This window comes from Hyla sarda, chromosome 7 (assembly GCF_029499605.1).
Source record: "Hyla sarda isolate aHylSar1 chromosome 7, aHylSar1.hap1, whole genome shotgun sequence".
In the NCBI taxonomy this organism is placed as follows: Eukaryota; Metazoa; Chordata; class Amphibia; order Anura; family Hylidae; genus Hyla; species Hyla sarda.
This window is the reverse complement of record NC_079195.1, coordinates 74,725,025-74,751,659: the sequence shown is the minus strand read 5'-3', so window position 1 is coordinate 74,751,659 and position 26,635 is coordinate 74,725,025. Positions and strand designations below refer to the sequence as shown.

Genomic DNA, 26,635 nt, shown 5'->3' with positions numbered 1-26,635 from the left:
TCTTCGGTATCGTCAGCTCGGGGCATGGGCGGAGTTTAGTGACGTCACTGCTACTGTTTGCCAGCAGAGAACAGCAATGGTGACGTCCCTATGCTCCGCCCATGCTCCAAGTCTGGCCTGGAGCTGAAGATACCGAAGAGGATTGCCAGTGAACCACAGCACAGAACGGAAGAAGGTAAGTATCAGTGTCATCTGCACTACCTGTCTGTACCAACAGGTCAGTGCAGGTGACACTGATGACAGATTTCCTTTAATTAGATGAGCAGTCCCTCAAGTTTGTCATCTTGTTGACTCAATCACCTAAGCCAAATAAAGAAGGACACTTTATGGTTTGATATGATGACATTTATTTCATACCTTGTCTGCAGGCATAACAATGTTACTTATTTTGTCATTATTGATTTTAACATTTTAGGTGTTAAAAAAAAAAACACCCCAAGAAATGCCATTTAATCATTCCCATGACAGTGTTCACACAGCAAACATACAACATACATCAAGACAGTAACTGGAAGAGTATCACTAGTAGTAAGGCATTATTGAGACATTATGCTGAGTCTTCTTCAAGTGCCTCTACTTAGATTTGCAGCTTGTATGTGACTCCTCCAAGTAGATGGTGTTGTTCCTTTCTTTACTGTATATTGCAGTTTATTACCAGCTTCTACACCAAGTCATCTCATTGTAACTAGCCTGATATTTCTGTTTGTGCTCTGCTACTAGCGCTGTAGTTTAAAGGACCTTGTGTGACTTACAGTATTTGTGTATTACAGTACTAGGTGTTCTAGAAGAAACTCTTGGTTGGTTATTGAAAAAAATATACTGTGATATTCCAGATAGCATTTGAAATGCCCTCAAATGCCAATGTTCTTTATATTATGATGGTCCCCATGTCTCCATTAGTATTAGATACTAGTTTAGATACCATACATCCAAATGTCTAACTAAGTGCACGTGTTCTACACTAAGCAATAGAGCAAGGAGTGATGTGCTTTTCATTGATGGGTGGCTATAACAATACACTATGGACTGGTCTACCCTTGATATCTAGAAGACTGCATCATGCATTCATCATATCCGCATGGTCATGCTCCCTGTTAGATGGTGTACGAAGAAACCTTCTTAGGACTGTTATAAACATTTGAAAGCAGAAATTATTTTATTGCCTTTGTAGGTATTATGGGTTGTTCCCAAACTGGTTGGCAAGGGTTAGAAAAAGCAGCACCACTCTTATACACAGGCTATGTCTAGTATTGCATCCTAACTGGAGTGGTGCTATTTTTGGGTGGAAAAAAGCAGATACTGAGCAACTTTTTTTTTTAACTAGCTCTAGGTCAGTGGTCTCCAAACTGTGGACTTCCAGCATAGATGTAGGACCACAGTTTGAAGACCACTGCTCTAGGTAGATGAACTCTTTCTTCTGTTTTCCATCACCATGTTTTAGGAACACATCCCAGAATCGGAACAAGATTAAACATTTCTTTAGGAAAGGTTAAAGGGGTTGTCCAGCAAAAAAGACAACCTATTTATGATGTCAAAAAAGTATAATAAGGCAACTTATTTATAAATGTTATTAGCCATATTGAACAGATCTTCCATTATCACTTCTGCTCTCTTCCTTGTAGCTATGACATCACGTCACATTCTCTGAATGCAGAGCTCCTGTCCCTGCTCTCCCCTTCCCAAGTGTCTGCTCAGGACAAGACCAGTGATGTTAAAAGAAGAGCCCATATTACATCTCATTATATAATGCAGCAGGAAGCAGCCTATTCATACATAAAGTACTGTGACTGTGAAAGGCTTCCTGCTGCCTTGAAATCGAATGAGTTGTAAAATGAGCTCACCTCTTCACATCACTAGTTTTGTCCTGAGCAGACAGGAGGGAGGGAGGGGGAACTGAGCTCTGATTTCAGAGATGGTACGTGATGTGACAGCTACAAGCCAGATGCACAGCTGATAATGAAACTGCACTAAAATGAAACTGCAATCTCTGCACTATAGCTAATAACATTATATTAGTAAGTTGCTTTATTAAACTTGTTTAATAAACACAGGGTGTTTCTTTCACTGGACAACCCCTTTAAGGAATGTTTCAATTTGGCCCTGCTTCTGGGATCCATTAATATATTCTACAATAGGCCAATGCTCCCTATTACACCATAGGCTGGTAGGCTATACTAGGAATTGTGATTCCAGTATGGTCATTGGGTCATAAGCCTTTAATTCAACCTCCCTGTAATATTTAACATGAATGCATCTCCCTAGAAAACCTTAGTGACCACTTATGATACAGGCGTTAAATGTGAACTCTAAGAGTAAATAGATGAACATCAAAGTGATAAATTAGCAAATAACTAGTTACTTAGGGTCTACCATTTATTCCATCATTCTGATCTGCCTTATCTATTATTTTGGTCGAAACAACAGTTTCTTCAATGATTTCTTCATAGGCTTCCCCTCTGTGAGCAGATGTTTTGGGGGTTATTTTGCTGCCTGCATCTGCTTCATCTTTCCTTGAGGAGGACGAAGCTGGTGTTATCTTGGAAGAGGATGACATATGTACTCGAGGCTGATAAGAATAACTCTGGGATGGGTTTGGAGGCATAATGCTGATTCCACTGGTGCTAAATCTGGTCTCTTCACCCTCCAATAATTTCCTGGAAAAAAAACAAAAAACATTAACAATCTTAAACAGGACCAGATTTACATTTCAGTAGACTGTAGGCACAGACTACCTGGCACCTTTGTAATTTACAAATCTGTTTAACTTTCTGGCACCAGTTGATTTAAAAAAAAAAAATGTTTTCCAGTGGAGTACCCCTTTAAGAATTTTATTTAGTACGTTTAAAATTCCTCTATTTTGACAACCTATAACTTTTTAATTTTTCTGTATAAGCGGCGGTATGAGGGCTCATTTCTTGTGCCATGATCTTTACTTTTTATTGATACCACAAACGTTTTTTTATACATTTTTTGGGAATAAAATGTGACAAAAAAGCTGCAATTTTGGACTTTTTTTTTTTTTTTTACGTCCACGCCGTTCCCCATATGGGATCATTAAAGGAAAACTGTCAGATATTTTCTCCCACACTATCTACAGTACTGGTGGATAGTACTGGAGACGCTGATTAAAACGAGCCCTACCTTACCCAGATCCGCCTGGCCTTTTGCCAGCAATTGTACTTTTATTCTATGTGTATATCTTGCTGTAACTGGCACGGGCGGGGATTCTGCACTGACGTCAGCGCCGCTTATGAATATTCGTCCCCCCTCCCCCCAGTTAGGAGCGGCGAAGAGAGGGAGAGCTGGAGGGAGGGGGGATGAATATTCATAAGCGGCGCTGACGTCAGTGCAGAAGCCCCGCCCGTGCCAGTTACAGCAAGATATACACATAGAATAAAACTACAATTGTGGGCGAATGGCCGTGCGGATCCGGGCAAGGTAGGGCTCGTTGTAATCAGGGTCTCCCGCACTATCCACCAGTACTGTGGATAGTGCGGGAGAAAATATCTGACAGTTTTCCTTTAACATTATATTTTAACAGTTTGGACATTTATGCAAGCGGCGATACCAAATATGTTTATTAACATTTTTTTTAACACTTTTTGGGGGTAAAATGGGAAAAAGGGACAGTTTACATTTATATCAGGGGAGGATATTTTTTTGCTTATTTTTTTAAATTTTTTTTTATTTCTTTTTTTCCACTTTTTATGTCCCCATAGGGGACTATTTATAGCAATCACTTAATTGCTAATACTGTTCAGTGCTATGCATAAGGTATAGCACTGATCAGTATTATCGATCATCTTCTGCTCTGGTCTGCTGGGAGGCAGATCAGAGCAGAAGACGTCGGGAAGGTGGCGGAGGCAGGTGAGGGGACCTCCGTCCGCCATGTAAGCTGATATGATTCCCGCGGCCATGCTGCAGGTGATCAGATCAGCCGAAAATGTAGCCGCACTGCCACAGATGCATTGATCTGTATTGATCACGGCATCTCAGGGGTTAATGGCGGACATCCGTGCGATCGCAGTTGTCGACCATTACCGGCGGGTCCCTGGCTGCTATCAGCAGTCGGGACCTGCCGTGCATGACCCGAGCATCGCTCCAATGCTCGTGGTCATGTGCAGGATGTAAATGTACGTCCTGGTGTGCGAAGTACCGCTGCACCAGGACGTACATTTATGTCCTTGGTCATTAAGGGGTTAAATCAACTGGTGCCAGAAAGTTAAACAGATTTGTAAATTACTGCTATTTAAAAATGTTAAATGATATAATCCTGTATGGATCCCAGGGCATTAGTTATATTACCGATAGCCCTTTGGGAGGATAACCTCCCTCAGGGAAATAAGGCCCTATAAGTAAGGCTCCACTAAAATCTATTTTATTGGTATGCTCTAAAACTCAAAGGCCCAGATTTATCAAAGAATGTCTATGGTTAGAGCTATTTTCCTACGTTTATTTGGGTGTTGGGTTTGACTAGCGTGCATCTTATTTATCAAGAAGGTGCAGCAGGATGATGAATTTTGCGCAGCTTTGCTGTGGTGGGAAAAGCTCTACCACATACACTTTTTCTAGACGCTTGTGAGGGAGGGAAGTAGACACTTTCCCGGGTCCTGAATTTGGCAGGTTAGGTGTTTTAATTACTTTCACAGCACTGTCGTGACATTTTTACTTGCATTTTAGATGCTACAATCAAATTTGAATGTGGTGTCTAAGGGATTAAAGCCGGGTATCACTGTGATCAGTGATGTCTGGCTTTAGAGATGGGTCCTGGTGGCAGATCGCCACCAGGACCACCCAGCTATGACCCATGCTCAGCTCCTGAGCACATGTCATAGAAGGGGAGTGGGGCGCTGTCGTCCACAAGAGGTTAAAGGTTGAATTGTGGAAGGTAGAAATGATTCTCACGCCTACTGGTAGGTGGTGTAGCTTTGCGCCTAAAAAAGTACCTTTGCGAACAAAATAGCAACTTTTGACAAAAGTCGCAAATGATAAATACGTGACCACTGCATGGTTAAAAAGAAAAAGTTCTACAGGTAGGAAAAAAGAGTGAAACTGTCTTTATCAAAAGACGCATAAAAGTCGCTAAATATGCTGCTTGCGCCTGAATTGTGCCAAATCTTAGACAAAAAAATGCTCTAAAAGCAATGATAAATCTCCCCCATAATATTTAATAGTGAAAGAAACAAATAGTGAATTAAAATGATCAGAGATCCTTATGTGGTTAATTGTTAGATATTAACTATGTTCAAAGTTTGTGGTGAGATATTGGTGTCTTCTATCAAAGGGGTCTCTCACACCCTCCTTTCCAGGGCCCACTATACGGTATTTTAGGTATACATACACAGAGGTTTCTGTTAACCTCCTTATGAGACACTCTTCACAAGTGAGACTCTCTGTAATTATAATTATTTTATAACAGCTGCATTTTGCCCCCGAAAAGGTATTTTTTACTTCCAGTGGATCTCACAGCCTCCTCTTGTTAGCATCAGATGGCTTGTATAAATAGCACTATAGGGGGTCTCTCACACCCTCCTATATAGATATAGTGCTATATAGTCTGTGCTGCCTCCTCACCACTATTTGCCTCTCTTAGGTACTAGTATATACCTCCTTCATTACCGTGTTATTCCATTGCATATACTAGTTCCGTTCTGGGAGACCCTCTCCAAATATCCCTAACCCTTCTTAGTGCCTCCCCGACATTTCGCCAATGTACTGGCTTTATCAAGGGCTTTGAGGCTAATGGCGATATCCTCGTGCGCTCTTCCTTTTATAACCTTATGAAATTATGTCACCTCCGGGGTCATTCCCCAGTGTTTCCAGTTGTTGGAGCCAATCAGGGAATCCCACGTCATTCATCACATGTTCCTGATCCCATGATCATATATCACATGATCCGCTTGCCGTGCATGCGACTTCTCCTGCTATACACATGCGTCAGCACGATCTCACGCATTCCACATATACCAGCGCGATCACGCATGCATGCGGGCATGCGCAAATAATGGTGGAACAGGTGCAAGTCCGTCGTATGGGATAGCACATGTACCGGCACAATCCTGCACTAGAGAATGCGCATCCTCACGCAAGATCGCGCTGGTATATGTGGAATGCACATGCTCGTGCTGACGCATGCTCGTCAAGCAGATCATGTGATATATGATCATGTGATCAGGAACATGTCATGAATGACGTGGGATTCCCTGATTGGCTCCAACAACCGGAAACACTCGGGAATGAAACCAGAAGTGACATAATTTCATAAGGTTATAAAAGGAAAAGCGCACGAGGATATTGCCATTAGCCTCAGAGCCCTTGATAAAGCCAGTATGCTGGCAAAATGTCGAGGAAGCTGGTGATTAACTATTTTAAACAGAGATACCTTTTAGTGGCCTATAATCGAGATGGGAACACACTAAAGATAAAATCAAGTGTGGTGGCATAATGTGCTGATGGTTCATACAGCACTAAGAAGGGTTAGGGATATTTGAAGAGGGTCTCCCAGCACTGAACTAGTATATGCAATGGATTAACACAGTGATGCAGGAGGTATATACTAATACCTAAGAGAGGCAAATAGTGGTGAGGAGGCAGCGCAGACTATATAGCACTATATCTATATAGGAGGGTGTGAGAGACCCCCTATAGTGCTATATTTATACGAGCCATCTGGTGCTAACAAGAAGAGGCTGTGAGATCCCCTGGAAGTACAAAATACCTTTTCTGAGGCAAAATGCAGCTGTTATAAAATAATTATAATACAGAGAGTCTCACTTGTGAAGAGTGTCTCATAAGGAGGTTAACAGAAACCCCTGTGTATGTATACCTAAAATACCACATAGTGGACCCTGGAAAGGAGGGTGTGAAAGACCCCTTTGATACTGCAAAAGGCATTGATAGAAGACACCAATATCTCACCACAAACTTCAAACATAGTTAATATCTAACAATTAACCACATAAGGATCTCTGATCATTTTAATTCACTATTAAATATTATGAGTTTTAGAGCATACCAATAAAATAGATTTTTGTGGAGCCTTACTTATAGGGCCTTATTTCCCTAAGGGAGGTTATCCTCCCAAAAGGCTATCAGTAATATATTTAAAAATCTTAACCCTTCCAGTACTTATCAGCTTCTGTATGTGCTAGAGGAAGTTCTTTTCTTTTTGAGATTCCTTTCTGTTTGACCACAGCGCTCTCTGCTGACACCTCTGTCCATTTTAGGAACTGTCCAAAGTAGGAGCAAATCCCCATAACAAACTTCTCCTGCTCTGGACAGTTCCTAAAATGGACAGAGGTGTCAGCAGAGAGCACTGTGGCCAGACAGAAAGGAAATTCAAAAAGAAAAGAACTTCCTGTGGAGCATACAGCAGCTGATAATTACTGGAAGGATTAAGATTTTTAAATAGAATTAATTTACAAATCTGTTTAACTTTCTGGCACCAACTGGTTAAAAAAATAATTCTCCAGGGGAGTACCCGTTTAAGTAGACCCTGCCCAGGACTGTATTTACTATTTGCACCCGTGGGCCTGTGCCTAGGGCAGCAGTGTTGAGGGAACTGCACTTCAGTAAATAAAATGTAAAAAAAACTAGAATTCTTTTTTAAATTTACATTGGTTTGCTGTGAAAGCTACGTACATATTTGGAGCCACAGCATGCTCATGTGGATAAGTCACCACTGGCCAACAAAATCTGCATGAAAAAATTCTGACGCAAGGGGAATAACCAGGGCCGTTTGAAGGAATTTGAGGGCCCCCCTCACCCACGCAAAGTCTACAGGAACCACAGCATAGCCATACAGTTTAAGTTCACCCACACTTTATATAAAAAGGAGGTTTACAGTGCAATTTACAAGCACATTAAATGCAACAGCAGTATTTGCACTGTGCAAATACTGCTGTTGCATTTAATGTGCATGAAATTTGAACATTTTCAACAAATGAACATTTGCAAAAAAACACCATGCAATACAAATTGTTTAATATACATTGGATACAATGTAGTACCCCTCAGATTAACCTCCTCCCCCCAGTAGGCAGGTAGTACCCCTAGATTAGCCCCTTCCCCCCAGTAGGCAGGTAGTACCCCTAGATTAACCCCCTCTCCCCTCCCAGCAGACATGTAGTACCCCTAGATTATCCCCCTCAACACCCCCCCAGTAGGCAGGTAGTACCCCCCGTTTCCCAGGAGGTGGTTCATCAGGGGGTACTACCTTCCTACTGGGGGGGAGGGGGTTAATCTGGGGGTACTACCTGCCTACTGGGGGGGGGGCAGATCAACCCCCTCCCCCCAGTAAGCAGGTAGTACCCCCAGATTAACCCCCTCCTCCCCAGTAGGCAGGTAGTACCCCCAGATTAACCCCCTTCCCTCCCCCTAGACCCAGTAGGCAGGTAGTTAGGAGTACAGAACCTTGCAATAACATTCACTCACTGTCAGAGTCACTGAGTTAGAGATATAACTAACGCCACACGCGGTAATTCTGTCAGTTCGCGCACACGTCACGTCATGCTGTATGGCCGGCGTTAGGACGCCCTGGGACTCAGCGTGACGTCATGTGACGCGCGAACATACGAAGTCCGGACCGACGGTGAGCAATAGCGGGGCACAAAAAGGAGCCGGAGGCAGCGACTTCAGTCTCTGCCTCCCTCTTCAGGCAGGCTCTCGCACTGCTGGCCCGGCAGGCCAACGGGGCGAGCCTCCTGCCGAACGGGATAGAGCAGGAGGACAGGCCAACACCGGCTCTGCTTGGGGTGCCCCGGGCCAGCTCGGGGCCCCAAGCAATTGCTTGGTTTGCCTGTCCTCTTGCGACGGGCCTGGGAATAACCCTAATGGGGTAGTTATTCCGAGTGTCCTAGGCCAATGTTTCCTAACCAGGGTGCCTCCAGTTGTGCAAAACTACAACTCCCAGCCTTTGGCATGCAAATCTACAACTCCCAGTCCAGGCATGCCGGGAGTGTACCCTGTTTGGGAAACATTGGCCTAGGACACTCCATTGACTGATTACCCCCATTAGGGTTACTCCACTTGCGTCAGAATTTTTTCATGCAGATTTTGTTGGCCAGTGGTGACTTATTCACATGAGCATGCTGTGGCTCCAAATCTGTAGGTAGCTTTCACAGCAAACCAAAGTAAATTCTACTCTTTTTTTTTTCTCGTTTTTATATTTTATTTTTATTTTATAACACAAGCTGTAAGTACAGCATAAAACATTTATCTGCTCTGACAAAACAAAGCAGAACATTATGGTGCAACATCTAGTGCTCTCCACAGTCTTCCCTTATCTATCTCTAGGTGTCCTCCTGTCATCTCCGCAGCACTGTTCATTATTATATTTATGCCTATCATTTACATTGGATACACACTGACCAGGGGACATTTTTTCTTCAGAGGGCTCCCATCACCAGGGCTGTCTATAGGTACAACAGCTCCAACAACATTTCCATTTTTTTACAGTGTTTCGTACTGGGTCAGCTCCTAGGGAACCTATCTAAGTGTAGCATAAAGGGATATTTTAAAATAACTGATATCATTGGTAAATAATATTTTAAAATTAGTACAAACAGGGAAAAACTTCTTAAAGGGGTTATCCAGGAATAGAAAAACAGTTCTTTCAAAGACCATACAGGTTGGGTGTGGTTTTACAACTTGGCTCCATTCACTTCAATCTAAAACAATCTGATGAAGATCTGAAACAATCTGATGAAGCAGTCTATATGTGAAACGCGTTGCATCATGGGTGAATAAACCTCAGATCTTTGAATCCCATCGAAACGTTGGAGGTGCAGAACCACATCCAACCTGGAGACAGACTGGGAGAGGTCTTTGAAAGAAGTTAGCTCTGTTTTCCGATTCCTGGATAACACCTTTAACTATTTCTTTTAACCGTATGTTGTTATACACATGTGATCACTATCAAGTCTGCCTCAGATTTCATGCATAAAACTATTGATACAATCCGATGAAAACACAAATTACCGATATGCAGCAATTTCAATATCCAGTGCCATCTTGACATTTAGCAGGTCCTGATATTCCCGCAGATGGCGAGCCATTTCACCCTTCGTGTTCCTCAGTTCATTTTCCAGCTGATTAATGGTATCCTATGATTAATAAGAGAGAGGGATTATATCTTGTAGCGTGTTATGCCAAAGCTTTAACAATGTTATAAAATGTGGTCAAATATTTGCTATAAATTCTGATGCTATATCAATTCTCCATAACCCTCTAATATAAAAATAATTGGTAAAAAGAAAAGACAGGCCAGGTCCTCGGGAGGTACAGCAGTTGTTTGCAGAGGATTTGGTTCTTACTGTAGAGCAGTGGTCTCCAACCTGCAGACCTCCAGATGTTGCAAAACTACAACTCCCAGCATGCCCGGACAGCCTTTCAGACAGTATAATTACATAAATAAAGCCCGGAAGTAATGTATGGTCCAACATCTCTAGTACATTATACATAGGCATTCACGGTTCTGGAAGGACAGATCTTCATCATGTCAGCTCTGGCTTGTGTCACTTCCAGGACTACAATAAAATACTTTACCATTTAGGTAAGTTATCTATGGTCTCCAGTAGAGATGAGCGAACATACAGTAAATTTGATTCGTCACGAACTTCTCGGCTCGGCAGTTGATGACTTTTCCTGCATAAATTAGTTCAGCTTTCCGGTGCTCCGGTGGGCTGGAAAAGGTAGATACAGTCCTAGGAGACTCTTTCCTAGGACTGTATCCACCTTTTCCAGCCCACCGGAGCACCTGAAAGCTGAACTAATTTACGCAGGAAAAGTCATCAACTGCCGAGCGGAGAAGTTCGTGACGAATCGAATTTACTGTAAGTTCACTCATCTTTAGTCTCCAGCTAATGCACAAGTACAATTCCTGCAGCTGTCAGGGCATGCTGGGATTTGTAGTTTTGCAGTAGCTGGAGAGCTACAGGTTGGAGACCTTAGTAACTATGTACACCTCTATGTTTCTCTATGTATTTAGCATGAACCCATACCATTTGCATCATGGGCATTATTACCATTATACCCTTTTTGTATTTGTTGACACTTACATGGTAAATAAAAGGTATTCTGTTGCTCTCTTTAAAATTACAGTAATCTTCTATGATCAGATCTGCTATTCTTAATGTATTTGTTTATTTATTATTTTGAGTGTACAATGGTGGATTGCTCTGACTGTTCTATTGGTCGCATTTAAAGGGGTACTCCGGTGAAAAACATTTTTTTTTTTTTTTGTTAAATCAATTGGTGCCAGAAAGTTAAACAGATTTGTAAATGACTTCTATTAAAAAATCTTAATCCTTCCTGTACTTATTAGCTGCTGAATACTACAGTGGAAATTCTTTTCCGTTTGAAACACAGAGCTGTCTGCTGACATCATGAGCACAGTGCTCTCTGCTGACATCTCTGTCCATTTTAGGAACTGTCCAGCGTAAAAGGAAATCCCCATAGCAAACATATGCTGTTCTGGACAGTTCCTAAAATGGACAGAGATGTCAGCAGAGAGCACTGTGCTCATGATATCAGTAGACAGCTCTGTGTTTCAAAAAGATAAGAATTTCCGCTGTAGTATTCAGCAGCTAATAAGTACAGGAAGGATTAAGATTTTTTAATAGAAGTCATTTACAAATCTGTTTAACTTTCTGGCACCAGTTGATTAAAAAAAAAAAAAAAAGTTTTTCACCCGAGTACTCCTTTAACCGCTTCAGGACGGAGCCCATTTTGGCCTTAAGGACCGGAGCGTTTTTTGCACATCTGACCACTGTCACTTTAAACATTAATAACTCTGGAATGCTTTTAGTTATCATTCTGATTCCGAGATTGTTTTTTCGTGACATATTCTACTTTAACATAGTGGTAAATTTTTGTCGATACTTGCATCCTTTCTTGGTGAAAAATCCGTAAATTTGATGAAAAATTTGAAAATTTTGCATTTTTCTAACTTTGAAGCTCTCTACTTGTAAGGAAAATGGATATTACGAATATATTTTTTTTGGGTTCACATATACAATATGTCTACTTTATGTTTGCATCATAAAATTGATGAGTTTTTACTTTTGGAAGACACCAGAGGGCTTCAAAGTTCAGCAGCAATTTTCCGATTTTTCACAAAATTTTCAAACTCAGTATTTTTCAGGGACCAGTTCAGGTTTGAAGTGGATTTGCAGGGTCTTCATATTAGAAATACCCCATAAATGACCCCATTATAAAAACTACACCCCCCAAAGTATTCAAAATGACATTCAGTCAGCGTTTTAACCCTTTAGGTGTTTCACACGAATAGCAGCAAAGTGAAGGAGAAAATTCACAATCTTCATTTTTTACACTCACATGTTCTTGTAGACCCAATTTTTGAATTTTTACAAGGGGTAAAAGGACAACATTTTTACTTGTATTTGTATCCCAATTTCTCTCGAGTAAGCACATACCTCATATGTCTATGTAAAGTGTTCGGCGGGCGCAGTAGAGGGCTCAGAAGGGAAGGAGCGACAAGGGGATTTTGGAGAGTACGTTTTTCTGAAATGGTTTTTGGGGGGCATGTTACATTTAGGAAGCCCTTATGGTGCCAGAACAGCAAAAAAAAACACATGGCATACCATTTTGGAAACTAGACCCCTCGGGGAATGTAACATGGGATAAAGTGAACCTTAATTCCCCACAGGTGTTTCACGACTTTTACAAATGTAAAAAAAAAATAAAAAATTTTACCTAAAATGGTTGTTTTCCCAAAAATTTTTTATTTTTAAAAAGGGTAATAGCAGAAAATACCCCTATAAATTTGAAGCCCAATTTCTCCCGATTCAGAAAACACCCCATATGGGGGTGAAAAGTGCTCTGCTGGCGCACTACAGGTCTCGGAAGAGAAGGAGTCACATTTGGCTTTTTGAACGCAAATTTTTCTCTGGGGGCATGCCGCATTTAGGAAGCCCCTATGGTGCCAGGACAGCAAAAAAAAACCCACATGGCATACCATTTTGGAAACTAGACCCCTCGGGGAACGTAACAAGGGGTTAAGTGAACCTTTATACCCTACAGGTGTTTCACGACTTTTGCATATGTAAAAAAAAAATTTTTTTTTTACCTAAAATGCTTGTTTTCCCAAAAATTTTACATTTTTAAAAAGGGTAAAAGCAGAAAATACCCCCCAAAATTTGTAACACAATTTCTCCCGAGTACGGCGATACCCCATATGTGACCCTAAACTGTTGCCTTGAAATACGACAGGGCTCCAAAGTGAGAGCGCCATGCGCATTTGAGGCCTAAATTAGCGATTGCATAGGGGTGGACATAGGGGTATTCTACGCCAGTGATTCCCAAACAGGGTGCCTCCAGCTGTTGCAAAACTCCCAGCATGCCTGGACAGTCAACGGCTGTCCGACAATACTGGGAGTTGTTTTGCAACAGCTGGAGGCTCCGTTCTGGAAACAGTGGCGTACCAGACGTTTTTCATTTTTATTGGGGAGGGGAGGGGGGCTGTGTAGGGGTATGTGTATATGTAGTGTTTTTTTACTTTTTATTTTATATTTTGTGTTAGTGTAGTGTAGTGTTTTTAGGGTACAGTCGCACGGGCGTGGGTTCACAGTAGTTTCTCGCTGGCAATTTGAGCTGCAGCAGAAAGTTTGCGGCAGCTCAAATTTGCAGCCAGATACTTACTGTAATCCTCCGCCCATGTGAGTGTACCCTGTACGTTCACATTGGGGGGGACATCCAGCTGTTGCATAACTACAACTCCCAGCATGCCCGTTGGCTGTCGGTGACTGCTGAGAGTTGCAGTTTTGCAATAACTGTAGGCACACTGGTTATGTATCACTGAGTTTGTGACCTAACTCAGTGTTTCACAACCAGTGTGCCTCCAGCTGTTGCAAAACTACAACTCCCAGCATGTACGGTGCATGGTGTACGGTGACTGCTGAGAGTTGTAGTTTGCAACAGCTGGAGGCACACCGGTCGTGAAACACTGAGTTAGGTAAAAAAAAACTATGAGTTTCACAACCAGTGTGCCTTCAGCTGTTGCAAAACTACAACTCTCAGCAGTCACCGACAGCCAACGGGCATGCTGGGAGTTGTAGTTATGCAACCAGCAGATGCACCACTACAACTCCCAGCATGCACTTTAGCTGTTTGTGCAAGCTGGGAGTTGTAGTTATACAACAGCTGAAGGTACACTTTTCCATAGAATGAATGTGCCTCCAGCTGTTGCAAAACCATAAGTCCCAGCATGCCCATAAGGGAATGCTGGGAGTTGTGGTGGTCTGCCTCCTGCTGTTGCATAACTACAGCTCCCAGCATGCCCTTTTTGCATGCTGGGAGCTGTTGCTAAGCAACAGCAGGAGGCTGTCTCTCACCTCCAACGATCCAGACGCTGCAGGTCAGTCCCGCCGCCGCAGCTGCTCCTGGGGCCCCGATCCCAACATGGACGCCGGGGATCGGGGTCCCCAGCACCCGGGGTGCACGTCCCGCACCCGCTCACGTCCTCCAGAAGAGGGGCGGAGCGGGTGCGGGAGTGACACCCGCAGCAGGCGCCCTGATCGGTCGGCCGGTAATCCGGCCGACGAATCAGGGCGATCGTGAGGTGGCACCAGTGCCACCTCACCCCTGCAGGCTCTGGCTGTTCGGGGCCGTCAGAGACGGCCCCGAACAGCCGGTAATCCCGGGTCATCGGGTCACTGGAGACCCGATTGACCCGGAATCGCCGCATAATGACCCCCCTGGGCGATATGCCGGGATGCCTGCTGAACGATTTCAGCAGGCATCCGGCTCCGGTCCCCAACCGGCTAGCGGTGGGGGACGGAATTCCCACGGGCGTATGGATACGCCCTCGGTCCTTAAGGACTCGGGATGCAGGGCGTATCCATACGCCCTATGTCCTGAAGAGGTTAACTCCTTGGGGACGGAGCCCATTATAACCCTAAGGACGGGAGCATTTTTTGCACATCTGACCACTGTCACTTTAAGAATTAATAACTCTGGGATGCTTTTAATTTTCATTCTGATTCCGAGATTGTTTTCGTGACATATTCTACTTTATGTTAAGTGGTAAATTTTTGTCGATACTTGCATCATTTCTTGGTGAAAAATTCCAAAATTTGATGAAAAAATTTTGCATTTTTCTAACTTTGAAGCCCTCTGCTTGTAAGGAAAACAGACATTCCAAATAAATTATATTTTGATTCACAAATACAATATGTCTACTTTATGTTTTCATAATAAAGTTGACATGTTTTTACTTTTGGAAAACATCAGAGGGCTTAAAAGTTCAGAAGCAATTTTCCAATTTTTCACAAAATGTTCAAAATCGAAATTTTTCAGGGACCAGTTCAGTTTTGAAGTGGATTTGAAGGGCCTTCATATTAGAAATACCCCATAAATTACCCCATTATAAAAACTGCACCCTCAAAGTATCCAAAATGACATTCAATAAGTGTGTTAACCCTTTAGGTGTTTCACAGGAATAGCAGCAAAGTGAAGGAGAAAATTCAAAATCTTCATTTTTTACACTCGCATGTTCTTGTAGACCCAGTTTTTTAAATTTTACAAGGGGTAATAGGAGAAAAAGCCCCCCAAAATTTGTAACACAATTTCTCTCGAGTAAGGAAATACCTCATGTGTATGTCAAGTGTTCGGCGGGCGCAGTAGAGGGCTCAGAAGGGAAGGAGCGACAATGGGATTTTGGAGAGTGAATTTTGCTGAAATGGTTTTTGGGGGCATGTCCCAATTAGGAAGCCCCTATGGTGCCAAAACAGCAAAAAAAAAAAAAAAACACATGGCATAATATTTTGGAAACTACACCCCTCAAGGCATGTAACAAGGGGTCCGATGAGCCTAAACACCCCACAGGTGTTTGACGACTTTTCGTTAAATTCAAATGTGTAAATGAAAAAAAAAAATTTTCACTAGTGCAGTTTTTCCCCCCAAATTTACCATTTCTACAAAGGGTAATGGGAGAAAAATCCCCCCAAAATTTGTAACGCAATTTCTCCCGAGTACGGAGATACCCCATGTGTGGCCCAAAACTGTTGCTTTGAAATACGACAGGGTTCTGAAGTGAGAGAGCGCCATGTACATTTGAGGCCTAAATTAGGAATTTGCAATAGGGGTGGACCCGGTTACAAGGATGCGGCTTGTCTCCACCAAAACCCTACAGCAGTGTTTCCCAAACAGGGTGCCTCCAGCTGTTGCAAGACTCCCAGCCTGCCAGGACAGTCTATGGCTGTCCGGCAACACTGGGAGTTGTGGTTTTGCCACAGCTGGAGGCGCCATTTAGGAAACACTGCCGTATGAGACGTTTTTCATTTTTATTGGGGGGGGGGGGGGGGGGGGGGTGAAGTGTAAGGGGGTGTATGTGTAGTGTTTTACTTCTTATTATTTGTTAGTGTAGTGTTTTTAGGGTACATTCACACAGGCAGGGGTTCACAGTAAGTTTCCTTGAAGGAAACCCACTGTAAACCCGCCCGTGTGAATGTACCCTGTACATTCACATGTGGTGGGGGGCGCCCCAAACCTTCAGCTGTGGCAAAATGACAACTCCCAGAGTGCACTGACAGACCGTACATGCTGGGAGTTGTAGTCTTGCAACCCATGTGCCTCCAGCTGTTGCAAGACTACAACTCCCAGCATGTACGGTCTGTCAGTGCACTCTGGGAGTTGTAGTTTTGCATCAGCTGGAGCACACGGGTTGGAATCACTGAGTTAGGAAACAGACTCTAGCTCAGTGTTTCCCAACCAGTGTGCCTACAGCTGTTACAATTCCCACCACGGCCAGACAGTCAGGGATGCTGGGCGTGTAGTTCTGCAATATCTGACCCTTCAGATGTTGCAGAACTACAACTCCCAGCATGCCTGGACAGTCTGGGCATGCTAGGAGTTGTAGTTATGCAACAACTGGGGAAGAACAGTTTGGAGACCGCTAAGTAGTGGTCTCCAAACTGTAGCCCTCCAGATGTTGCAAAACTACAACTCCAAGCATGCTGCGATCGCCGACATGGGGGGGGGGTCTCAGGACCCCCCTAGGCATTGCCATGGGATGCCTGCTGATAGATATCAGCAGTCATCCCGGTCCGATCACCGCCCGGCGAGCTGCGGTGATCGGAAATACGGAGGGCGTATGGATATGCCCTCCGTCCTTAAGTGATGGGACGCGAGGGCGTATGCATACGCCCTCCGTCCCCAAGGAGTTAAGGGGGAATCCAGTATATAAAAACGTTTCCCCCTATCCTCAAGAAGGGGATAAGTGTCTGATTGCTGAGGGTTTGACCTCCATTATCACCAGATTGGAACCCTGGATCTGCCTGCTGCATGGAGTCAGCACACGCCCTATGATACAGTGCTCGTGTATCTCTGGTGCTTCCATAGAGAATGTGTGTAGCGCTTGCTGACAGCAGGGAAATTTGGAGCCCCTGTTCTGGAGATTTCAGATGTTGGGGCCCCAGGTGTCGGACTCCATATGATCAAACACTTATCCCCTATCCACAGGAGTTTTTAAATGCCGGAGTACCCCTTCAAGTGTATGTTCACATGATGCAGATCTGCTGTGCGTTTTCTGCAGTGAATTTTAAATGTATTTTTGTTTTTGTTCGGTTATACTGGAGATTTTCCACCCCTTATGTACAGCCGATCTTCAACAGATCTGCAGCGGATTCTTATCATGCCAACATACCCTATAACTGCAGTACCTACCACAGCCCTAAATATTATCACATGTAGCTGTGTGTCGAAAGTTTCCAGATGAAGACAAGTGAGTGAAAAGTGCAAAATATTATAGAGATTATAGATTTTGCAGCTGATCAAACCAATGTTAAGTAACAGTAGACCTTCACTCTAATGCAAAGTTCTTATTCAGCTGCCTCACACCATAGAATATATAAATGGAGCCCTAGGGTATTGGCAAAACTATCCATCCTGCCAGTTACTTCTAATAACTTCTAGTTAATTTGATTCCTTTTAATAATAATATTGGCAACAATTTGTTTAAATAAATAAACAATGCATGAATTGGTATTGTGTACACTTTCTGAAACAGCATTACATGGCTGTTCCTAATAATCCCATTTCCTTATAAATAGTAAGTTAATGTTAGGTGAGTCTAGGGGCTCCTGTTTAAAGACCCTCAGTAAATAAATACCCATACCTCAGTGACCTGTGACCCATGAAGCATTGTTTCTAGTGGAGTTTTTTTTTTTTTTTGCAGATAATTTTGTTACATGATAACCCAGCCTCTACTTATATTGTACATTGGTAGCAGAAAATGTTGAGTAGCTCAAAACTGTACTTGAGCATTATACTTGTCAAGAAACAGCGCCACTGTTGTCTAGTGCACTTTATAGGGTATTGCACCTCAGTCCCATTCAATATAAATCCTACAAAAAACAACACCACCTGCGTGGCACGCTAGCCAAAGCAAGTATAAATATAACTCCTATAGAAAGAAGGTAGACTAAACAAAAACAAAGTCCAAAAATATATAAATCTTTATTGGTACATACCAAACCACCCTAATGTGTTTCGCATACTTCTTGTTCACCTTAACACGTTTCGCGTACTGCTTGTTCACAGGGCTTGTTCACCTTAACACGTTTTGTGTACTGCTTGTTTAAAAGGTTTGTTCACCTTAACCCATTTCGTGTACTGCTTGTTCACAGGATTTGTTTACCCTGACGCATTTCGCGTACTGCTTGTTCACAGGGCTTGTTCACCTTTTTGCGTACTGCGGTATCCGAAACACGTTAAGGTGGTGCTTTCACCTGCAGGTAATGGCCAGGAGAATGGTAGGCTGACCGTTCTATGGGATTTACATATATCTTTCTGTGTTGACATACTTTTCCTTTTCCTTATTGTCTTTTTTTCCTACTCAGGACTTAGATTTTTCTACACTTTTTCATTGTCTTCTATTATTGTCATTTTTTATAGTCTGCACAAGGATGTAGCCAGTAAACATATATTCCCAGTAAACATATATATCTTTTGAACAAAACATCTGTTGCTCAGCACCATTTTTCCTTACCATTCCTCTACTGGACTTTTTCTTGCCTCATTTGTTGTTTTTATGCTTTTTATGTTATCTTTGTCATATGTATCAATAAAGATTTATACATTTTTGGACTTTGTTTTTGTTTATTCTACCTTCTTTCTATGGGAGTTATACTGGGTCCCATTAAAGTACAGGAGGCTGAGCTGCAGTATCATACACATCCATAAGTGATGCTTTATCTCTAGGAAAGCAGACATGTTTTTCTGATTTCACGCAACCCCTTGAAACACTAACCAGATTACTTCATTTGAACCCAACCTAAAAGTAGATCCTTATAGTGTTAAATTAAATTTTCCAGTAAACCTCGGACCCTGTGGTTTTCAATAAATTATTTTACCCTTCATGATTTGATTTCATTTCACTCCTTTTATTGTAATATACCAGCATGAAATAAGACACAGAGAGAGAGAGAGGTGCTAAAATTAGTTTTCTACCCAGAGCAGGTTGCCTGGGAAATAAAGCCTAAGAAACCCCAAGGAGTTCGGCTGCTACAATATACTGTTCACACCTACAGTGCTCATCTCTTCTGTCCCGGTTCTACAGGTGATACATATATAAAATAACAGATCATCCTTAAACTATTAATATGTGCTATGTGTCTTTGTACGTCTACGACACCTGTTTTACGAAGAAGCACTAAAAGCTAATGGAAGAAAGACAAGGTGCCACTCCCTTCTAAAGATGGCGATGGAAGTTATGTTGGGTGGATCTATTATTTATTATAACCAAACTGCTTCATATCTGATCATTATTCTACAATTTATTTTAAGAAAAATATTAGAGAATATTTTCAAATGAAACAAAAAAGATTACTAAGTATCTTTTCCATAGTATTCAATCAATCACCATGTCTATTTATTTACACAGAACAAGATTTGTACGTTTACTGTATTAGTATGTAAGATGATTAGTTGGTAGAATAATATACCCCCATTTTTACAAGACACTGATGTTATGATCCATAGTAAGTCTCTATAGTGTCTTTGCTGTTTTAATGATTTCTAATAAAGATCTGAAATTTAATTTGACCAGTGCTGGATCAAGGTTTCTTCTTAGATAGATAGATTTATGATGGATGATAGATAGATAGATAGATTTATGATGGATGATAGATAGATAGATAGATAGATAGATTTATGATGGATGATAGATAAATAGATAGATTTATGATGGATGATAGATAGATAGATAGATTTATGATGGATGATAGATAGATTTATGATAGATGATAGATTTATGATGGATGGTAGATAGATAGATTACATTTATGATGGATGATTGATAGATAGATAGATAGATAGATAGATAGATAGATAGAATGTTATGGAGGGTTTAAACAGACAGAATTGCATTAGGTAAAACAGCCTCAGACAGAAGACCAATAGATAAACAGATTGATTTTAATATGATTGATATGTAGATGATGGATAGATAGATAATTACAGATAATTGATAGATATATGAAGATATACAAATAAATAAATCAATCAATAAATAGATGCCTATATATATAGAATATAGGTAGATATTAGATAGATAGGTAGATAGATAGATGGCTATAGAAAGTTTAAACATACATAGAATTGCATTAGAAAAAAAAGTCTCAGCTGGAAGACCAATAGACAAATGGATAACTAGATTAATGTTAAGACGATAGATAGCTAGATAAATGAGATCATTACAAAGAATTGATAGATAAATGAAGATATACAAATAAATAGATATGATATGGAAGATAAATGCTAGATAGATAGATAGATAGATAGATAGAAAAAATGGGTAGATACAAATATAATTCATAGATATGAAAAAGATTGATAAATAGCTGTGATACAGGAGATAGATTAGGTACATAGATAGGAGATAGATAGATAGATAGATAGATAGATAGATATGAGATAGATAGGAGATAGATATGAGATGAGATAGATAGATAGATAGATATGAGATAGATAGATATGAGATGAGATAGATAGATAGATAGATATGAGATAGATAGATAGATATGAGATAGATAGATATGAGATGAGATAGATAGATAGATATGAGATAGATAGATAGATATGAGATAGATATGAGATAGATAGATATGAGATAGATTGATATGAGATAGATAGATATGAGATAGATTGATATGAGATAGATAGATATGAGATAGATTGATATGAGATAGATAGATATGAGATAGCTTGATATGAGATAGATAGATAGATAGATAGATAGGAGATAGATATGAGATGAGATAGATAGATAGATAGATATGAGATAGATATGAGATAGATAGATATGATATAGATAGATAGATATGACATAGGTAGATAAATATGAGATAGATAGATATGAGAAGATAAGTAGATATGAGGAAAAAGTAAGATATTAGAGAGATAATATTTTTTTTGTGTTTAAACAGTGTCAAAAATCTTGGAAAATACATGTGTTTGCAGTATAGAATTACTCGCTTTACTGCTGTTCAGCCCTTAGGTCTAATAGACTTGAGATATCTTAGGAGGACTCACTAACTTTTAATACTAAATACAAAGTAATCTGTCAGCCCTGCTCTCTGTAGCCTGTACCTTTTATATGCAAGTCCCCTGACAGTCCCAAAAGTGCCTTTGTTAGATCCTGTGCCACTCCCTACCCTTTCTCCCACCCACACACCCAGCCTTTTTTTCCCACTTTCCAGTGCACCACAAAGCAGCTTCTGCCTCCACGAATGTGTTATATAAGGCTCCTCATCTATAATGTATCACAGTCAGGGCTGCAGATTAACCTTGTTTCATTATTTGGGGAGGGAGGGTGTAGGGTGGAAATACAAAGGTTATACTAAATAATGATATTTTGTGCAAATGCAACAAAACCTGCAGGGCAACAACTGTGTATAGTCACAGGGCAGTGCAGTGCATGGTATGGGCAGGTACTGGGGTGAAGGGATTTAGTATATAGTCACAGGGCAGTGCAGTGCATGGTATGGGCAGGTACTGGGGTGAAGGGATTTAGTATATAGTCACAGGGCAGTGTGCAGTGCATGGTATGGGCAGGTACTGGGGTGAAGGGATTTAGTATATAGTCACAGGGCAGTGTGCAGTGCATGGTATGGGCAGGTACTGGGGTGAAGGGATTTAGTATATAGTCACAGGGCAGTGTGCAGTGCATGGTATGGGCAGGTACTGGGGTGAAGGGATTTAGTATATAGTCACAGGGCAGTGTGCAGTGCATGGTATGGGCAGGTACTGGGGTGAAGGGATTTAGTATATAGTCACAGGGCAGTGTGCAGTGCATGGTATGGGCAGGTACTGGGGTGAAGGGATTTAGTATATAGTCACAGGGCAGTGTGCAGTGCATGGTATGGGCAGGTACTGGGGTGAAGGGATTTAGTATATAGTCACAGGGCAGTGTGCAGTGCATGGTATGGGCAGGTACTGGGGTGAAGGGATTTAGTGTATAGTCACAGGGCAGTGTGCAGTGCATGGTATGGGCAGGTACTGGGGTGAAGGGATTTAGTATATAGTCACAGGGCAGTGTGCAGTGCATGGTATGGGCAGGTACTGGGGTGAAGGGATTTAGTATATAGTCACAGGGCAGTGTGCAGTGCATGGTATGGGCAGGTATTGGGGTGAAGGGATTTAGTATATAGTCACAGGGCAGTGTGCAGTGCATGGTATGGGCAGGTACTGGGGTGAAGGGATTTAGTGTATAGTCACAGGGCAGTGTGCAGTGCATGGTATGGGAAGGTACTGGGGTGAAGGGATTTAGTATATAGTCACAGGGCAGTGTGCAGTGCATGGTATGGGCAGGTACTGGGGTGAAGGGATTTAGAGTATAGTCACAGGGCAGTGTGCAGTGCATGGTATGGGCAGGTACTGGGGTGAAGGGATTTAGTGTATAGTCACAGGGCAGTGTGCAGTGCATGTTATGGGCAGGTACTGGGGTGAAGGGATTTAGTGTATAGTCACAGGGCAGTGTGCAGTGCATGGTATGGGCAGGTACTGGGGTGAAGGGATTTAGTGTATAGTCACAGGGCAGTGTGCAGTGCATCGTATGGGCAGGTACTGGGGTGAAGGGATTTAGTGTATAGTCACAGGGCAGTGTGCAGTGCATGGTATGGGCAGGTACTGGGGTGAAGGGATTTAGTATATAGTCACAGTGCAGTGTCCAGTGCATGGTATGGGCAGGTACTGGGGTGAAGGGATTTAGTGTATAGTCACAGGGCAGTGTGCAGTGCATGGTATGAGCAGGTACTGGGGTGAAGGGATTTAGTATATAGTCACAGGGCAGTGTGCAGTGCATGGTATGGGCAGGTACTGGGGTGAAGGGATTTAGTATATAGTCACAGGGCAGTGTGCAGTGCATGGTATGGGCAGGTACTGGGGTGAAGGGATTTAGTGTATAGTCACAGGGCAGTGTGCAGTGCATGGTATGGGCAGGTACTGGGGTGAAGGGATTTAGTGTATAGTCACAGGGCAGTGTGCAGTGCATGGTATGGGCAGGTACTGGGGTGAAGGGATTTAGTGTATAGTCACAGGGCAGTGTGCAGTGCATGGTATGGGCAGGTACTGGGGTGAAGGGATTTAGTATATAGTCACAGGGCAGTGTGCAGTGCATGGTATGGGCAGGTACTGGGGTGAAGGGATTTAGTGTATAGTCACAGGGCAGTGCATGGTATGGGCAGGTACCGGGGTGAAGGGATTTAGTGTATAGTCACAGGGCAGTGTGCAGTGCATGTTATGGGCAGGTACTGGGGTGAAGGGATTTAGTGTATAGTCACAGGGCAGTGCAGTGCATGGTATGGGCAGGTACTGGGGTGAAGGGATTTAGTGTATAGTCACAGGGCAGTGTGCAGTGCATGGTATGGGCAGGTACTGGGGTGAAGGGATTTAGTGTATAGTCACAGGGCAGTGCAGTGCATGGTATGGGCAGGTACTGGGGTGAAGGGATTTAGTGTATAGTCACAGGGCAGTGCATGGTATGGGCAGGTACCGGGGTGAAGGGATTTGGTGTTCAGCACCATGGACAGTGATCTTACAGCTGCTGCAATGGTTACTATTAAGAGTCCTTATAGTTGTGTTTTCCAAACAAGTGTGTCTCCAGCTGTTGCAAAACTACAACTCCGGGCATGCTGGGAGTTGTAGTTTTGCAACAGCTGGAGACACACCGTTTGGAAACGATTGCACTATAACTGGAATAAAAGGGAATATATAGACAGGTCATCCTAGAATGGCTTTACCTGCATGGCAGTGGTTTCTGCAATCTGTCTCTCCTCCATCTCCTGCAGTTGCCTTTCCAGGGACTCATTGGTACCCCGAAGGCTTTCGATCTCGATGGTCTTGCTCTGGAGTTGTCTCCTGTAGTCATTGATCTCCTCCCTGTTGGCTCTGATCACCTCGGAGCTCCTGGTTGCCTGTTCACTCAGGTTGGCAAATTTGGACTTGTACCACTCATCTGCAGACTGCAGATTCTTGGCTGCCAGGGACTCATACTGGCCTCGGATATCCTTCAGGGCTGAAGTCAGGTCAGGTTTGGCCAACTCCACCTCTACAGACACCTGGGAGGCTTGGAGCATAGCCATCAGCTCGGTGACTTCTTCTTCATGCAGTTTCCTCATAAAGGAGATCTCATCCAGCAGAGATTCCACCTTCTTCTCCAGATCCAGACGAGCCAAGGTGGCATCATCCACGTCTTTCTTATGAGCCTTCAAGGCATACTCTGTCTCCTCTCTCATCCGGATCTCGTCTTCATATTTAGCCTTGAGTTTCTGAAGATCATCTTCTAGGCTGTCCCTGTCTAGGATGAGCTGAGCCTTCTCGGTGTTGAGCTCTTCAATCTGAGCCCTAAGATCTTTCAGCTCTTGCTGGTAGAGTTCTCCAAGTCTGTAGGGTTCCGATTGTCTTTGCCTTAGAGCCACCAGCTCAGTCTCCAGCACCTTGTTCTGCTGCTCCAGGTTACGGACCTTCTCGATGAACATGGCAAAGCGGTCATTGAGCCCCTGCAGCTGTTCCTTCTCATTGGTGCGGATGATCTTGAACTCATTGTTTAAGACTGAAGTTTGGGCCAGGTCTACATTGTCTCCAGACGTATAGAGTCCAGGACGGACGGACCTTCTGTAGGAAGCTTGAGAAGACACATTGCTGCGGGACAAGGAGTGGGACCTCAAGCCCCCAGAAATGGTTGTCCTGGAGGAAGAGCTGCTCCCTCCAAGGCGGCTGGTTGACCTAGGAGGGTCTCCAAAGATCTTCCTGTAAGAGGAGGAAAGGTAGTGATCTGAACCAAAACTCATCTTGGAGAGAGGATGGGGGAGGGACACCTGCGCCCTGGCTTTTATACTGCCAGGCGGGATCAATAGCTAGGGGAAAGCTTTTACTTTGGTGGCCACATAATGTGCTTTAACCCCCTCCTCCCTGGACGGCACGAATTATCTGGTGTGCCGCAGCAGTAGGTGTTGCACTGGAGCTGCCAGAGGGAGGAGAGCAGAGGTTTATTTGTAAGTGCACAGATGGAACTGTCCATTTTGCCGCAGTGCTGATGTCAGCGATACTGCTTTATTCCCCTGCCTCCCCCCTATGCCTGCTACAGGGGCTCCCCACCACCCTCCTGCCCCCAAATCTCTCTTCACATCGCCAAAGACTGAGGAATCCTGCAAGACGAATACTAAAAGTCCAGATCTAAAGTCTCCTCCAGTGAAGGAAACAAATAGATTTACATAGTGCAGAATTACATAATATTCTGAAAACTCACTAATTCTGTTCTGGTGATTTCCATCCAGATGGGAGGTGAAGGAATCCCACAGCTACAAAGGAGCTTACATAGGAATATTTATTAATCTCCATGTCCCTGTAATGCTTTAATGTCATATAACAGATATAAATGAAGTTACAGATGGAGTGAAGATGGGGTTCAATTTAACTCTTTGTAGAGACTCTGAGCTGACTTTATGATAATGTGTAGTAAGTTTACTTTAGTATTATGTTAAAACACTGGGATGTCACCTATATAAGGGTTCAGCTCTGCTACATCTGTATGCATCTGCATGTTATACCAGATACTTGCTGGTACTATACGCTTAAAACAACTGATAAATCCATGTATATTGAAACTAGAGACACCTCCTATATATTGCTATCTATATCTATCTATCTCATATGTATCTATCTATATGTCTATCATCTATGTCTATTTACCTGTCTATCTATTATCTGTCTATTTCATATCTATCATCTATCTATCCTTAATTACATTGAAGGCGAAGAAGGAAAATTTGACCCTTACAGAGGCGCTGCTATTTTCAGAGTAATGTAGATGCCAACCAGAGGTATTGGTAAAAAAAAACACCGGAGTGGTTTATTAGAGCATAAGAGGACAATGAAGTACACAGATGACCCGTTTCGGGGGAGCCACCCCCTTCCTCAGATCAGTGAGGAAGGGGGTGGCTCCCCCGAAACGTGTCATCTGTGTACTTCATTGTCCTCTTATGCTCTAATAAACCACTCCAGTGTTTTTTACCAATACCTCTGGTTGGCATCTACATTACTCTGGAACTAGCAGCGCCTCTGTAAGGGTCAAATTTTCCTTCTTCGCCTCCACTTCTATCAGGATCGGATCTTTTCC

At 42.7% G+C, this 26,635-nt stretch overlaps 1 protein-coding gene across 1 annotated transcript; it reads right to left on the bottom strand.

Annotated features, from left to right (window-relative positions):
* Positions 1-330: 330 nt before the first annotated feature.
* Positions 331-25,457, bottom strand: INA (internexin neuronal intermediate filament protein alpha). Its single transcript, XM_056529662.1, has 3 exons — positions 24,258-25,457; positions 9,979-10,103; positions 331-2,654 (listed from the first exon to the last, which is right to left on the bottom strand). The coding sequence occupies exons 1-3, from the start codon at positions 25,305-25,307 to the stop codon at positions 2,360-2,362; spliced, it is 1,470 nt and encodes a 489-aa protein (XP_056385637.1). The 5' UTR covers positions 25,308-25,457; the 3' UTR covers positions 331-2,359.
* Between the last annotated feature and the right edge of the window lie 1,178 nt (positions 25,458-26,635).

Coding starts and splice junctions, on each gene's coding strand:
- INA (XM_056529662.1), bottom strand. CDS start 25,307: ATGAGTTTTGGTTCAGATCACTACCTTTCCTCCTCTTACAGGAAGATC. Junction 10,104..24,257: donor CAGAAACCACTGCCATGCAG/GTAAAGCCATTC, acceptor TATTAATCATAG/GATACCATTAATCAGCTGGA. Junction 2,655..9,978: donor ATTGAAATTGCTGCATATCG/GTAATTTGTGTT, acceptor TTTTTTTTCCAG/GAAATTATTGGAGGGTGAAG.